This window comes from Artemia sp. Qi Xiang Cuo, chromosome 5 (genome assembly GCF_049724085.1).
Source record: "Artemia sp. Qi Xiang Cuo chromosome 5, ASM4972408v1, whole genome shotgun sequence".
NCBI classification, from domain to species: domain Eukaryota; kingdom Metazoa; phylum Arthropoda; class Branchiopoda; order Anostraca; family Artemiidae; genus Artemia; species Artemia sp. Qi Xiang Cuo.
The window spans coordinates 84,559,753-84,576,949 of record NC_142798.1 but is presented as its reverse complement, the minus strand read 5'-3'; the positions used below and the strand labels follow the sequence as shown (position 1 = coordinate 84,576,949).

The following is a 17,197-nucleotide window of genomic DNA, read 5'->3' as shown; positions in this document are numbered from 1 at the left end:
GTGATGTCATTTCTAATTCCTGAAACTAAAGATCAACGAAGCCTTATTTAAAAAAAAAATATTAATTTTTCTCTCTGACCTAAAGAGCGTTTATCCCTCAGACCTAAGATCAAAGAAGCCATACTTGTTTCTTTATTCCCATTTTCGTAAATCAATAATTCCCCTAACGATTATGTAAATCAAGTTCTCAGAAATTCTCTCCCCTTTCGTGAATCAATATTTCCCCTCAACTATGTAAATCAATTTCATCGAAACCATGAAAATACATCAAAGTGAGAAAAATCCTGCTTTTTCATTCTCACTGACAAGAACCATAAAACATCCTTAAATTGCTGTTGACATCCATGAACAACAGCAAATAAATTAACAAACACTCCTAACCGTCCAAGTAACATCCATCAAAATGAGAAAAATCTTGTTTTTTCATTCTCACTGACAAAAACCATAAATTATGTACTGTCAGCATTACACTAAATTCTAGATGGCAGCAGGGGTGAGGGATGGGATCGATAAGGTTAGTTCTACTTACCCCTACCTTAGGCTCAGCTTCTTTTAAATTTGCTGAAATTGAGTTAGCCATTCTCGTATGGCAATTACAAGAGACTTCACGGAACAATTTTGACAAGGATATGGGGTATTACTCACAGTTTGAGTTGTTTTTATGAACCAGTTAGAACTTACTTACTGTATTTTTTTGGTTTCAAGCAAAAAAAAATTTACACCTTGAATCCGTAGTTAACAGAGGCTGGAAAAAGGAAAAATAGTCGTTTAAAACCTTACAAGTCAATAAAGTCAATGCAGCTGCTGCTCACCTTAAGTTTTCTAAAATGTATAGGAGTATCTATACTCATATAGTCTTCATATATCAATCAATCAATCAATAAATTTATTCAATCAATAAACTCAACAAAATACACTTCAGTATAAACTCACCCGTAAGGCTCCATGGCCAGGAAAAAAACAGGGGAGAAACAAAATGAAACAAATACAGAAAAAAAACATTTTCAACATCATACATTCACACCTTTAAGAGACTCGACACAAGAAAGAAAAAAAAAATCGATAAAAAAAAAATCATAAAATACAATGATCCACCTAAAAATAAAGAAGCAAAAAAAATCCAAAAATCAAAAACAAAGCAGGGGACTAACAAGCAATCAATTTATTCCGCGTGGATCACCCTGTGATCAATCAATCAATCATTATATTCAACCAATAAATTTACGACAAAAACACATCAATATAGAACCCCTCGTAAGGTTCTATGGCCAGGAAAAAAAAAAACAGGGAAAAACATAAATGGCATAAAAAAAAAGAAAGAAAAAAAAATTCAATATAATGCATTGCAATTCAACCTTTCAAAGACGCAGCACACACACATAAAACAAAGAAGAGAAAAAAACAATAATTAAAAAACCCAAACAAAAAGCGATTTTATGAACCCCCCCCCCCAAACAAAAAAAAAGATGTAGGACAATTCAATACATTAAACTAAATTCTAAATATATATTTGAAACCAAACCACAAAAAATATTAGACAAACACAGTACCTCTCACAACAAATGTTTCCAACCCAGGATAGTGTCACCCCCCCCCCCCTACTACTACTACTAACAACTCATCGCAGCACCAAGCCGCCTGAGGCAAACACAGCAACGCACACTCCTCCTCAACCCCAATCTATTCAAAGCCTCCCTTTTTACGACCGCCCACGAGGTTCCCATTTCCTTTAAATCTTTCTTTATGACGTCCTCCCACCCCAGACGAGGACGACTTGCTTTCTGTTTAGCTCTAGATGGTTGGCCGAAAAGAACAATCTTCGGCAATCTGTCATCCTTCATCCGAACAACATGCCCTAACCACCTCAACCTTTCTTTCATTATAGACCTAGAGAGCTGTATTAAACCCCATTTTTTCTGTCGCCTGTTGTTTGAAATACGGTCAGTCAACCGGGTACCCAGAACAATCCTTAAGCAATTTCACCGAAGAAAATCTAGAAAATCTTCCTTGGCTTTCCGGAGCGCCCATACTTCAGAGCCATATTTGACCACTGTCATCACTGTAGCTTCTAAGATTCTAATCTTGGTTTGCAGACTTATCTTCCCATTCTTCCAGACTTTTTTTAACTGTGAAAAAACACCCTGAGCCTTGGCTATTCTATTTTTTAATATCTTCACTGCTCCCACCATCTTTACTAATAATACTACCAAGGTAAGTGAAACTGCCCACCTGATCAATCTTTTCATTACCCAACGTCACCTTTTCATTTTCACTTATTCCTAGCCTTAGTGACTTAGTCTTCCTAACATTAATTTTCAAATCAATACTAGCACCCTGAACTCGCAAAACCTCTAAAAGTTCATTCATTTTGATCACACTTTCATCTAGAATACAGAGACCATCAGTATAATTTAAGGCTAGGAGACTTTTCCCTTGCTGTTTTATTCTGTGCGCTCCCATTACCTTTTTTTTGCTCATTAGGACGAAGTACATAAAAATAATCAAAGCAGAGAAGAATAAAACACAATCCTGCTTAACTCCTAATTTAGTACAAAGCGAGCTGCTAACCTCATTTCCTACCTTAACCGCAGCAGTGTTATTCTCGTACATAGCACTAATCACTTTAATGTATTTGTCTGGTATACCATACAAGGATAAAACCTTTACTAAAGCTCCTCTATCAACAGAATCGAACGCTTGCTCATAATCTATAAAACTGAGGACCAAAGGTGTTTGAAAACTTAGGCACTTCTCAATTATTAACCTAAGAGTGAAAATTTGGTCAACACATCCTCTACCTTTTCTTAAACCGCACTGCTCTTCTCTTAAAACTTAGTCTACGGCATCTCTCAGTCTAAAAAGTATCATATTCCTAAGCAATTTGCTACCTACAGAGACCAGACTAATGCCTCGATAACTACCACACTCACTTTTATCACCTTTCTTATAAAGTGGCTTAATTAAGGTTTTTCTAAAATCGTTAGGTACTTCCCCTTTTTCAAAAATCATATTCAGAATCTCCAATAACTTATTTCTAACCTCAGAGCCACCATATTTAAGAAACTCATTTACTACCCTATCAGCACCTGGAGCCTTATTTGTCTTTAATCCTTTTAGTACTGTTTCTAATTCCTCCTCACAAAACAAATCTTCCTTCACATCCAAGGTATCACAAACTTTTTCATTTTCCTCTATATTTTTTCCTGCAACTCTATCTCGGTTAAGCAAATTCTCAAAATGTTCGGCCCATCTCGCTTTAGCTTTTGTCTTATCGCTAATTGCCACCCCATTCCTATCTTTAACTGGGACAAGTCCGGATTGACTACTACCTCTCAATTTGTTAACGTGCCAGTACAATATTTTACTATTATGCCGTCTACCTGCATCTTCTAAATCCTCGGCAATTTTATCCATGGCCTCCCCTTCACACCTCCTTAGTTCATATTTCAATGCTTTCTCCACTTTCTTTACATTTCTTTTGTTTTCATGTGATCTATCACTCAGATAATTCTTGTACAAGTCCTTTCTCCTTTCTATTAAACTTAAAGCTTTTTCACTAATATTCTTAGCTGCAGTTCTAGCTTTCTTCCCTAATGCAGCTTCAGCAACTTCACAAATTATTTTTCTAAGATTATTCCAACCATCTTCCACATTATCAAATTTTAAACTCTCAAATTTAATATTCAACTGTTCATGGAAAGTTTCTCTCAAATTCTCATCCTGGAGTCTACTAAAATCATAACTTCCCGGGAGGTAATTACCCTTCCGATATTTTAGCTTTAAATTAAGCCTTGACACTACTAGATGGTGATCTTTACTTTTAACATCAATAACAGCACTCCTATATACCCTAGTATCTTGTATTGATCCTGCCAGTCTTCGGTTAACTATAACATAATCAATAAGATTTGCAGTCTTACCATCACCTGAGTACCATTTTATGACCAAACACCATATTGGTTATAACTAGATTGTTATACCTACAAAATTGCAAAAGTCTGTATCCATTACTGTTTTCTTTTCCTACATCAAATTTACCTAAGCTGGGATACCATCTATCCTTATTTCTATCAACCTGGGCGTTAAAATCTCCCAGCAATAACATCATATTTCTACCTGGGACCATGTCTATTTGCTCCTGTAACTGTAAGTAAAATTCATCTGAGTCACTAGTATCTCCATCAGTCGGTTCTACAGGGGCGTATACTACTATAAGTGATACCTTGAACTTTCTAGTCATAAAATGACCAATTAGTATTCTATTATTAATACCTTTCCAGCCTAAACAAGACCTGGCAGCTTCCTTATTCATCAGGAGCCCTACTCCCTGTCTATGTAACCCATCCTTCCTGCCTGAGTAAACAAATTCTATATCACCTAATTTCATGCTTCCTACCCCTGGGATATGTGTTTCTGAAACTCCTAATAGATCCAGTTCGAATCGTCTGAATTCGTCAGTCAAAATGTCGATATGATAGTCATTTTTTAATGTCATAACATTCCAAGTTCCAATTTTCATGTTCTTTAAATCATTGAAATATTTTTCACCTCAGGAAAAGCAATGATCCTGGATACCAGTGCAGGATGGGGATCACATATCTTCTCAAGTCTACACCAAAGTGCTTAAGCCGGCTTAGAACCGGACAGCAAGAAGTCCCTGGGACCTCCATGAATGGAGGCTTTGTGCACCCCCCCTCCCAAATAATAATAATAAAATTAACAGAAATATATTTAAACATGAAAAATCAAGACATTAAAAAATTTCTCAAGATTCTTTTGAAAGTAACAAACGAGTGACATTCTTGAGATGACTCGGGTAGGCCATTCCATACAATATGACAAGCAGTTAATGGATTAAAGTCAGACCTCACCAATGGAGTAAATAGAATATTAATATTCCTTGAATTGCGAAGATGATACGAAGACCTATCAGTGACGAAAGAAGCAGTAGTTTGAAGGGCTGTGGGAACATCACCATGAATTTGATGAAAAGTGAAAGACGTGCACGAAAGAATGTAGAGAGACTGCAAATCAAGTAATAGGCTAGTTGGGTTAGTTTTAGTACAATTTGTTTCCTGTATAAGCCTTCTCGCCTTATCATATAACTTAGAAAGTGGTTTCAAAAAAGAAAAGAAATTTGACATCCATATTGTAGCGCAATAAGAGACGTAGGACTGAACTTAGTAATGGAACAGAATCTTTACAACTGATCCAGAAAAAATATGTTTTAGCTTCCTCAAAATTCCAAGACTCCTTGAGATTTTCGTATCGATTAGTCCAATATGATGCTTGAATGAATGGTTTTCATTGAGAAGAATAACGAGAAATCGGACATATCGTTACTCAGGTCTACTGAGAGAGCCCCTTGAATGCTGGATTTTAGTTACTTCAGAGCACGTCGGAGAAATACGACGCACAATTAAAAAACTTGACTTAGTAACATTTACTGCAAAGTAATTTGTATCAAACCAAAGGACGACTCTCTCAATTGGGTCAACTAATTTGGGAAGCATCTCAGACTCAGTTCCTACTGCAGTACCAATGGTACTGTCATCAGCGAAAGCAACGAGAGTGTCCACATCCTGCGAAAACGATGGATTTTTTTTAGCATTGAAAGATTCAGGATTACATAGGCGACAGCAAACTGTAGGTTTTTTATTCATAACCGCAACTATAAGGTCATTAACATAAACCAAAAAAAGAAACTGTCCAAGAACATAACCTTGAGGAAAACCAAACTCAACTTCAGACAAAAAGTGGGAGAGGGAATCTACGGAGATAGTTCTACCTGACGAATAGGAATCAAACCAAGCATGAGCCTTTCCTCTTACACCATTTTCTGATAGCTTATACAGCAGAATATCATGAGTTAAAGAGTCAAAAGCCTTATGGACATCTAGGAATATAGCTGAAGGAATCAAACCAGAGTCAAGCGCGGTGTGGAGAAAATTTAAAAGAGTTACACACGCATGCTCCGTAGAATGTTTAGCTTGGAAGTCAAACTGAAAATCATGAAAAAGTCTTTTAGCCTCTAGAAAAGCAAGTAGACGGGAAAGCGGGAAAGCATATACACTCTCTATTCCTTATATCTCATAGTCTATACTCCTTATGCACTTTGATTATGAAGGGTCACCTTTCTATTTCAAGGATAGTTCAAGCTGTGGGAAGGATATTCAAAAAAAAATTTGGCAAGAGGTTCCACTTGCCAAAAGTGATTCCACTTTTAAAAATTTGCTTCCATATTCTTTTGTAATTCTACTTCTAAGCCTTGTCTCCATGTTCTTCCATACAATAAAAGGCTCAGAATATTCTGCTCCCCATTGCACACCCGCCAAGGAAATCAATTTTTTTTTTCTTCAATTATCTCTCGTATGACAAGACTTTTAAATTTGTCTTTCATATATTTTGTAAACAGAATTTTTCCCAGTTCACTTCAGTATGTTCGAGTGAATAACTTCTATAAAAATAGAGTTTGTAGCAATCAAGCTAAATAGCAACCATTATTTAAGTTTCTATATTTACCTAATCTTTATAAAAGTGCTATACTTTCACAGTCTACTTAACTTTTCAGAAGTAATGAATTTTTTATAAATGCCATTTTGGCTTTTGAGCTAAGCACACATAGGCTATTCTTTAGAATTTTCAAAATTTCCGCCCTTGATTTTTATGGAGATCCTGCCACTATATTTGTTGCCCTTGCTAATGTATAAAATTAGTTGTTTGGTTTTAAAGAGTAATTATATGGTTCAACGGTAACTTCCTGGCTCCAAATTTTACTGAGTCGAGCTTCTTGATTTTCTCTTGAATTTTCAGGCTTTCCCTCAACAACTGAGAATCTTTTCTTAGAGAGCCCCACATTGAATTTTTTCAGTGAATTTTTTCACGTCCGACCCATGATCCACCAAAATACTGCCATGCCCCTAAGCTGGTGCCTGTGGTGCCACCGGTGGTGCCTGCACTCCACATTGTGAATCATAGGCGTATTTCAGTCAGTGCATTAGTTAGATTAGATTTCAGCCCTCTGACTGTTTCAGATACTCTGCCCGATTCAGATAAAAGGGGTTACCCATTTGGTGACCTTAGAAAAATCTCATAAACTTTTTGGATTTCTATTCCCTTTTTTTAATGTCCCCATGGAGTGAAATAGCTTAAAAGGATCTTCTGGCATCCAGTGTTTACTTTTAATTGCCATTTCCCCCCTTCCTGATTTTATTCCCAAATGTTAGACATATAATAACATAATTCACTTAAAATGTTTGCAAAGAAGTGAAAGGAAAAGTAACTTGTTTGTTTTAAATAATTTGGGCATAAACATTTTAATGTAAAAAACTTATTACGTAATGAAGTTTAAACAATTATTACAGCATCAATTCTATAACAATTTGGATTATTATTTGTGACAAAGTAAATAATCAATTATTAGAGTGTATGTGTTAAAAGAATAGCTAATTCAGGCCTCTGGTGCTATAATCTATTTTAAAATAAAAAGGACATGGTTCTGAAAGCGAGTTTGAAAGGATTTTTTTGTGAAGATTAAAGATTGAGTTGCAAACATAAAAATTAGGAAACTAAAAAACCGTCTAGACCCATTTTTGTCATTTTGTGTCATCTACGAGGTTTACATCTGGGGTTGTCAATACCCGCACTTCCCTTTCTACACACTATTAGTCAGATGGATATCTCTGTGGTAAGTTAAAATGCGTTTTTTGGGCTGTTTATTGTCCATGGCATTTTGTTCTGCCTTGGTTCTTGCGGGTAGTCAGTTCCTGGTATATGTTTGTAATTTCCCTTTTAGCATGTGTGTTTCTTTTTTCTTTTCTTTTTCTTGCTCCCTGCATTCCTGGTAATTTAGCCTTGGGAGAGGGGGTAAATGATTTGTCTTATTTTGCCGAATTTATTTTTGAATAGGTCTACTATTAAATTATAGCTATTCGCAAAAAGCCAAAAACTATTTGCAGTTTTTCTCATGAGGCTCTCCAGCCGAATTTTTTTTTAAATTTCCATGGTGAAGAGCTACAGTTTGGTGTAAACTAGGCCCCAGCTTCTGCTGCAGCTTTTCAGTGAAAAAAAAAAATACGGAAGCCACAACAAAGACAAAAACAATTTCACAGAAATGAAAAAAAGCAGAACGATTTTGCACCATCTAAGATCGAAACTAAAAACTAGGGCACTGGTGAGTGAAACCTTAACATCCATTACCAGGAGAGTAGCCAATTTGATTTTAGCGTGTTGTATTTAAACAATTACTTCTAGCGAAAGAAAACTGTATTTATAAAATATGGGCGGGATGGAAATTTTCAAGATGGTAGATTGTAAGCCTCTGGCTAAGGGGTTTTCAACATTTCAAGCGTAATTAGTTGAATGGCATATTTTTCAATTTTATTGGCTGCCATTTTTGAGTGGTTTCAAGCTCGTTTTGAAAATTCACAAAACATATTTCTCATTATTAACTCTTAGCATTGAAACACAAATAACATTTGTTACTTTTGAATCGAGCTTACGTCTTTTGTTCATTGGGGGTTTATTTTTCGAAACACTTTATTCAACTTTAAATTACTGTAGGAGGGTGGGGAGGTATCCTAGATTTGGAATCCTAAGCCCCAAGTTTAGGATATTACAAAAAGGATTATAATAATCAGCTTGTTATGCTTCTCAGCCTTTCTCCTCAAGAACTGCCATCCCACTATATTTTATCCCCATTAGCACTTTCATAAGGGATTATCAGGATTAATTTATTGCAATCACACGAATACAAGCATCAACTTCATATGAGCTTTTAAAAAGCTCTCATTTGTGTTTTAGCTCCTCCATTTCGCAAGAAAAAAAAAGATTAGTGATAAACAGACTAGAAGCTGATTTTCTTGAAAATTAGAAAATTGAGCACTGAAACCTCCATTTAAGCACTCGGATCCAGAACCAATTATGTAACAAATTACTATTAATCTGTTTTCACTATCACCTATTACTACTGTTTTTGCAATCAAAGTTCCTGAGGCAACTTTATATAAAAGTTTGTCCCACTAGACTGTTTTTTTTAAATAAGTTTTAAACTTAAGGTTACAACCAGCCGTGGTCTGCAATAAATTTTGATTCTAAATTACGCAGCAGCTATCCGAAAAGTCCTTGATTAGCGATCATGTGATGGTTGTCACCAGCAAATATAAAGAATGAAACATTTCGAGAAAATATCAGATTAAAACTGTAAACTGGTGAAAAAGAGAAAACTTTAAACTGTAAAAATGAAGATTTTCGTCTCAATAGTAAGTGTTTATTCTTCTTTGTTATTTTTTTTTTCAAATGAAACCAAGGAATGGCATTAAAATCTACAAACCGAGATCATTTCATGCAGTGATGTAACTGCCTGTCAGTTTCGAACTACTTATATGAAAATTCAAATTTCTGACTTAATTTCTTAAAACCAAGCTTTCGTCTAGAGGAATTATTGGAACGAGATGAGAAATATTTTTAAAGCAATAAAAAATGTTAGCATATAGAACTTAGGGTCTAGAAACGAAAACACCCCTGACATATATAATTTATGTTTGTGCCAAGTTTTAATGTGGCTACTTACTTTCATTGAAAATATCTATATTTTTTTAAATTAATATCCATTTGTTTTTAACCTTAAACCCAAAGTTATAAATATAAGGTGGGCTACCACTCCTGAGAACCCACTCTTTAAATCAGAATACACATTCTCCAGAGCAATGCTTCTATTAAATAGGTTCAGCAGAAGATCAGTGGACCATAGGAATGGGAAACAAGGGGCAATACCTCCCTCCCTTGTAAGCAATCAATAAGACATCATAAAATGGACACAAATATGGAAAAAATAAATATTCCTTTTTTAATTCTTAATAACAATAAAACTTTTCTTAGCAATCCCCCCCCCCCAACCTTGCCTCTTCAGAAAAAATCTGGAAGCACTATCTATCTCCTTTTACTTAGTTAAGCAAATGAATTTGATCCTTTATGGTAAGTAGAAAAAAAATATTCTTTCAATTAAAGGAAACTATCAGTCCACAGCACCCATATTAAAGGTTTAGTAGAAAGTATGAAAATGAAAGAAGCTTAAAGATTGGCTTATAAAATCCCCCCCTCTTCTCTATCAAACTCCTTCTATATTCAACCGAAAGTTCACTGGAATTTAAAATTTTGTGAGGCTTCAGGGACATCCCTCAACTGTACAAAACCCTTTGGCCCTGCTCAATAAAAAGTGATACACAAATATACACTAGCGTTGATAAGTTTTCAAGCCTCAAATGAACCTACTTGCTTAAATAAAGCTTAAATACAAATATTTTGCGCTAAGCGTTTGTAGTGTTTCGACTGCCAGCATCCATAGCAGTGGCAATACTGTCCTAAACTGAATTTTAGCGATTAAATGTGACTATTAGCTATCAAATGACATTGAACAGCTCTCTACGATATTCTTGTGAGGAAATAAAACAGAAAACGCAAGACTTATCAGCGTTTCTTGCGCTTCGAGCTTAAAAATTTCCAGAAATTTGTTTGCGCAATAAACTTTTACTTTGAAAATGAACTCAAATAATAATCCTCATTCCTGAATAAGCATCAACGGCAAGTTTTCGATAGTGTTTTTTTAATGTATTTTTACGATTTTGTTACCTATGGGCCCTTGTTTTTTTCTGTACTAGGGTGCAGCTGCTGCTGCAACCATGACCTTCAAATATGCTTTAGCCTTGGACATGAAAAGCTTAGCTAATTTTCAAATACATATGACAGAGGAATAAAATGTTTTTTTTAGATGAAAAGGGATAGTTTTAAATTGAAGCTGTATAAAATACAAAAGAAGTAACCAATAAATAAAGACCATTTCATTCAAGTCAGCTTTTGTCATCTCTGACAAAACGGACTAAATCATATTTTCTAGTTTAACTGTTGGTATGAGGAGGTTTGCCTTTGGTTTGAATGGGGGTTAAGTCAGACAGGTTTAAATTAAACAAGAGTTGAGTTGGATGAGGATTAACTTAAATGAGAGTTGAATTGTATGGACGTTGAGTTCTATGGGGTTGCAATAAATAAGGGGAAGTGGGGGTTAAGTTGTATGAGGGTTGAGTTAAAAAGAGTTTGAGTTGACTGAGGGTTGAGCTGAATGGTGTTGAGTGGCATGGGTATTGAGTTGAGTGAGGGTTTAGTTATATTGTGGTTCAGTTGAGTGGGGCTCAGCTAAATGGAAATGGTTAAGTTCAGTTAATAGGGAGTCGAGTTGCATGAGGGTTCAGTAAAGGGGGTTGACATACCACGAGGATTCAGTTATGCAGGGGTTGAGTTTCATGAGGGATCAATTGAGCAGGGTTGATTTGCACTAGGGTTCAGTTTAACGATGGTTGAGTTCTGCGAGGGTTCAAGTATACGAGGTTTCAGTTGCACAGGAGTTCAGTTATACTCAAGGCCATACCCAGGATTTTTTTTGGAGAGGGTTTTACTCAAAGATTTTTTTTGGGGGGAAGGGAGGGGTTTACACAAAAAAAAACCTCAAACAACGCATACAAAATTTGTTTATGTCCATTTTTGTTACGTTTTTATGAGTCAAACAAACATTTAGGGGGGGGGGGTTCAAACACACTTAAACCCCCCCCCCCATCTGGGTATGGCCATAGTTATGCTTGGGGTTAGATGCACGAGGACTCAGTTACAGGAGATTTAGTTACACGAAGCCTCAGTTGCAATGGAACCACAAGATGAAATTGCAACGACGTTATATATTGAACAAAAGGTGTTGTATTCACACAATACTTTTCTCTAGTGTAAAATATGCCTACTGGGTGGTGACTCAAAGAGATACCCGATAAGAGATATACAAATAGGTAACGGCCTTTTAGCTATATCTATATTTGTATATCTCTTTGGTGATCCAAAGAGATATACAAATAGGTAATGGCCTTTTAAGTTTCCTTTAGGTGAACACACATAAACTTTGAATGACATAATTCTTATTACCGCCACATAGACATCATGATCTTGGAAATGCCTAGGTGGGGCATGGCCCAAAATTGGCTAGGAACCATGAGCCACTGGTCTAATACATTGCGTATGGAAAATAGAATATAACCGCTGAATTATATATATATATATATATATATATATATATATATATATATATATATATATATATATATATATATATATTATATATATATATATATATATATATATATATATATATATATATATTATATATATATATATATATATATATATATATATATATATATATATATATATATATATATATATATATATATATATATATATATATATATATATATATATATAAGAAACAACACTTTTTCAGGTTGTTTATGTCGCATTAATTTGCCTGTCCAGTTTTGCTGCTGCCCGGCCAAGAGGAGAAAATGGCTTTAGAATAGATCACTTCGATGATTTTTTAACCAGAAGACAAGGCTCGGAAGGAGGTAAATCAACTTTGGTATTTGGCTACGATCACGGGGAGGTTTGCACACTTATAATGCTGGGGTATCCAAGATTTTCACAAATTTTGAATTTTAAAGTTTCCTTATAAATGATGCTGTCATCTACTTTTGAACTTCCTCGAAGCAGTTGCTCTCATTTGACAATCTGCTGGCAAACCCCAAAGGCCTCCAACATAGCCAGTAATTGAGGATAATTTACCAGTAGCAGATGATAAGAAACGCCAATCTGACCCAGTTTACCGTTAGAGTGTTAACAAAAATTTAAAGCGCTAGGAACTTCTATATTACCTTCTATATTCATGATTTTCTTATGCTAGAAGGCCTAGCATAAACTTAATTTTAACCAGAGTCTTTTGTTAATAATTTCATTGAACTCATCAGTTTGTCGCTGTATTTTGTGACAAATTTCCAACTATAAATTTAAATGCTGTTTTTTTCATCGTCCAATGTTATTGTCAAAATAAATAATTATCTTAATCAATTTCCTGATCATAGATCAAGGGCTATAAGATAAGTTGACGCTTTTGATAAAAATTGACATTGCAGTTTCTTTCCCTATTTTGAACCCCTTTCTCAAAAGCTCCTTACTTCAGAAAGATCTTAGTTTAACTTCTTTTGAATTGTTTTCTTAGAGATTTTCAAACAAGAAACATTCTTGTCTTTTTTGCTATACTTGGCAAAAGCATTCGAGCCAAGTAACAGGTATATTAAACGCAGACATTTTGATATACAGAGGGTATCTTGATCCTCCCATTCCCCCAAGATGTCCAGATGTTCACGGTGGAAAATATATTATTTCATATCCTCCCCCAAAGTCAGGCTTTCTTGAGTATGTTTTTACTTATACTCTCTAGTTGCAGAGTAAATACAATTTTATAACAATCTAAAATTTTAACATATATCTGATACTTTTAGTGATTTCTACAAAGAATACCTGGGCTATAAAACAAAAAAAAGCAAAAAGTTTGCTCATCAAAAAGGTACTTAGAGAATCATAAAATTCTTTGGTCAATTTTCTGAAGCTTGAAAAAGGAACTAATCTTCGGGTGAAACTCCAGGAAAAAAAAATATAACTATTTGACCCAACCCTAAATAAAATACAATGGAAGACATTTTTGCAGCCGTTTTTTTTTTTTGAAATGAAGAAAGTGAGACTTATTTTTAAGACTTCCAGAAAATGCTAGAAGTATTAGAAAACACATTATCTGAGGACTCAATTTCATACAAAGCACCAACAGAAATGTAAACTTGTTTTTGGTTTTTGGAAAGTGATATCCTATAATTACTTTGGATTTTTCTTTTTATTTAGGAAACAAGCCAAACAGAGATGAGAAAGCCAGATTTTATGGAGGGTATGGCTTTGGTTATCCACCCATATATTATCCGTATATTGGCTACGGTGGATACGGCTACGGAGGATATGGACCCTATGGTGGATTTTTGTAAACTATAAATATTATGATATAACTGTGAAATTACTGTTATTTGTTTGTTAACCTAATTTTATATAATAAATTTATAAAAAAAAAAATTTTTCATACGCACTTTTACCGTTATCTAAACATACTGCTACTACTACTACTTACGACTCACAACAACACCAAGCCGCCTGAGGCCAACGCAGCTACGCACACTCCTCCTCCATCCAAATCTATTCAAAGCCTCCCTTCTTACACCCTCCCAGGAAGTTCCCATTTCCTTTAAATCTTTCTTTATGACGTCTTCCCATCTCAGACGAGGACGACATGTTTTCCTTTTAGCCCTAGTCGGTTGGCCGAAAAGGACTATCTTTGGCAATTTGTCATCCTTCACCCACACAACGTGCCCCAGCCACCTCAAATTTTCTGTCATTATAACCCTAGAGAACGGTATTGAACCACATTTTTCGAACAGTCTATTGTTTGAAATACGGTCAGTCAGCCGGGTACCCAGAACAATTCATAAGCAATTTCTCTGGAAAACATCTAGCATATTTTCATCCGCTTTTCGGAGCGCCCATGCTTCAAGCCATTTCTGAATACCGTCATCCTGTAGCTTCTAATATTCTAATCTTGGTTTGCAGAATTATCTTCCTGTTCTTCCAAACTTTTTTTTTACTTTGAAATAACACACCGAGCCTTGGCTATTCTACTTTTAACATCTTCACTGCTCCCACCATCTTTAATAATACTACTACCAAGGTAAGTCAAGCTACCCATCTGATCAATCTTTTCGTTACCCAACATCATCTTTTCATCTTCTCTTATTCCTAGCCTTAGTGACTTAGTCTTCTTAACATTAATTTTCAAACCTAGTCTAGAACCCTGAACTTGCAAAACCTCTAAAAGTTCATTCATTTTGCTCACACTTTCATCAAGGATGCTTAAATCATCAGTATAATCTAAGTCCAGGAGACATTTTCCTCCCCATTTGATTCCGTGGTCTCCCATTGCCTTTTCTGTGCTTCTTGAGACGATCTCCATCAAAATAATCCATATAAAAAGGGATAGAACACAACCCTGCTTAATTCCTGATTTAATACAAAACCAGCTACTAACCTCACTTCGTATTTTAACGGCAGCAGTGTTATTCTCGTACGTAGCACTAATCACTTTAATGTATTTGTCTGGTATACCATACAAGGATAAAACCTTTACTAAAGCTCTTCTATCAACAGATTCGAACACCTGCTCATAATCTATAAAACGGAGAACCAAAGGTGTTTGACAACTCGGGCACTTCTCAATTATTAAACAGTTTGAATACGAAACCAGCTGCTAACCTTATTTCCTTCCTTAGCCGCAGCACTGTTATTCCTGTACACTGTACTAATCACTTCAATGTATTTGTCTGGTATCAAACAGTTCGTGGTAACGAACTGTAAGTAAGGACTGACCCGGCTCAATAGTAACAGAAACTCTAAAAAACGGAATTTTGATACCCATAGCTACATCACAAGAATCAGATGTTTGCTGATTTCAAATATATACGTTTCATTAAGTTTAGTCTTATCCAAAAAAGGTTAAGCGCCTGAGAAAATTTGCCTTATTTTCAAAAAAAAGGAACAAACACCCCCTAAAAGTCATAGAACTTTAACAAAAATCACACCATCAGATTCAGCATATCAGAGAACCCTACTGTAGAAGTTTCAAGCTCATATCTGCAAAAATTTGGAATTTTACATTTTTGACCAGAAGAAAGGTCATGGATGCGTGTTTATTGTTTTTTTTTGTTCCCAGGGATGATCGTATCGACCCAGTGGTCATATAATATCGTGAGAGGGTTCATTCGGACGCAAGTTAATTCCCCACAGTTCCCGGGGGAAGGGCTGCAAGATACAAACTTTACCCATTGTTTACATAAAGTATTGGTTATTGGGAAGTATGCAGACGTTCTCAGGAGGGATTTTTATCCAGGGGGGGGGGGGGGGGTCAGAGTAGAGGATTACGGGGGAAGATCTTTCCATGGTGGATGTTTCCTTGGGGGAAGGTACATTTCTATGAAGCGAGGGGGCAGATTTTCCAGCATTATTTAAAAAAACGATCATAAAATTAAATATAAAAACAAGTTTTTTCCAACTGAAAGTAAGGAACAACATTAAACTTAAAACGAACAGAAATTATTACGTATAGGAGGGGGTTCTTCCCCCTATTCAATACCTCGCTCTTTATGCTAAAGTTTTTTTTAGTAGTTTCAAAAGATCTATCTATTCTAATTAACCGGCTTTTGTGATTCAGGAGTTTCTGATTCGAAAAAATTTGAACTTTAGCTTAAAGAGCGAGGTATTGACAAGGGAATATACGTAATAAAACACACGAATATAGAAGCTCGTTACGTAAGTTAATTCGTAAGTTACGTCAGAACAAAATTTCGAGAAAGCCATCTAGCCAAAAAAAGGGATTTAATATGCAAATTTCGTTTTAATTATTCATGTACGGTTAGCCAAAATTAAAGCTTCATTAATTCAAAAACGTTCAGAAATTAAATAAAAAAAACAAGTTTTTCTTAACTAAAAGTAAGGAGCGACATTACAACTTAAAACGAACAGAAATTTTCCGCATATGAAAAGGTCTGTCGCCTCCTCAACGCCTCGCTCTTTATGCTAAAGTTTGACTCTGTCTCACAACTTTATTTTTTAAGACAATTAAAATCCTTCAGGGTAAAGAGTGAAGTGTTGAGGAGGGGACAGACCCTTTCATATACGGAATAATATCTGTTCGTTTTAGGTTTTAATGTTGCTCCTTACCTTCAGTTAATTAAATAAAAAAACAAGTTTTTTTTAACTGAAAGTAAGGAACGACGTTAAAACTTAAACAAAAAAAAATTAGTAATCATGTGAACGGGGTGCCACTCTCATCACCGACACGAACATTACTATTAATTTTTTTATTTTTTAAACAAGATAGATCTTTGAGACAGTAAAAATTTATCTAAAGGCTCGAGGCGTCAAGGCGGGTAAACTTCCTTTCATATACGGAAAAACTTCTTTTCGTATTAAGTTTTAATGTCGCTTCTTACTTTCAGTTGAAAAAACTTTTTTTTAATTTAATTTTTGAACGCTTTGTAATTAATACAGGTTTCGATTTTGAGACACTGGACATGAACAACTAAAACGGAATTTGCATGTTAATTTTACTTTTATTTTGTTAAATGGCTATCTCGAAACCTGTTTAATTTTAATTACGAACGTTTTTATTAGTAATAAATATACATAACTTACGAATTAACTTACGTAACGAACTTCTATATTCATCGATTTT

At 35.1% G+C, this 17,197-nt stretch overlaps 2 protein-coding genes across 2 annotated transcripts in view; one reads left to right on the top strand and one right to left on the bottom strand.

Annotated features, from left to right (window-relative positions):
• Positions 1 to 15,035, bottom strand: part of LOC148952646 (uncharacterized) — a 28,418-nt gene extending 13,383 nt beyond the window's left edge. The window contains exon 1 of the mRNA XM_089089053.1: positions 14,996 to 15,035. The gene's annotated coding sequence lies outside the window, so the exon portion shown is untranslated. The remainder of the gene's footprint in view (positions 1 to 14,995) is intronic.
• LOC148952647 (uncharacterized) lies at positions 9,190 to 13,949 on the top strand. Its single transcript, XM_089089051.1, has 3 exons — positions 9,190 to 9,260; positions 12,320 to 12,440; positions 13,768 to 13,949. The coding sequence occupies exons 1-3, from the start codon at positions 9,240 to 9,242 to the stop codon at positions 13,902 to 13,904; spliced, it is 279 nt and encodes a 92-aa protein (XP_088945177.1). The 5' UTR covers positions 9,190 to 9,239; the 3' UTR covers positions 13,905 to 13,949.
• Positions 15,036 to 17,197: the final 2,162 nt, after the last annotated feature.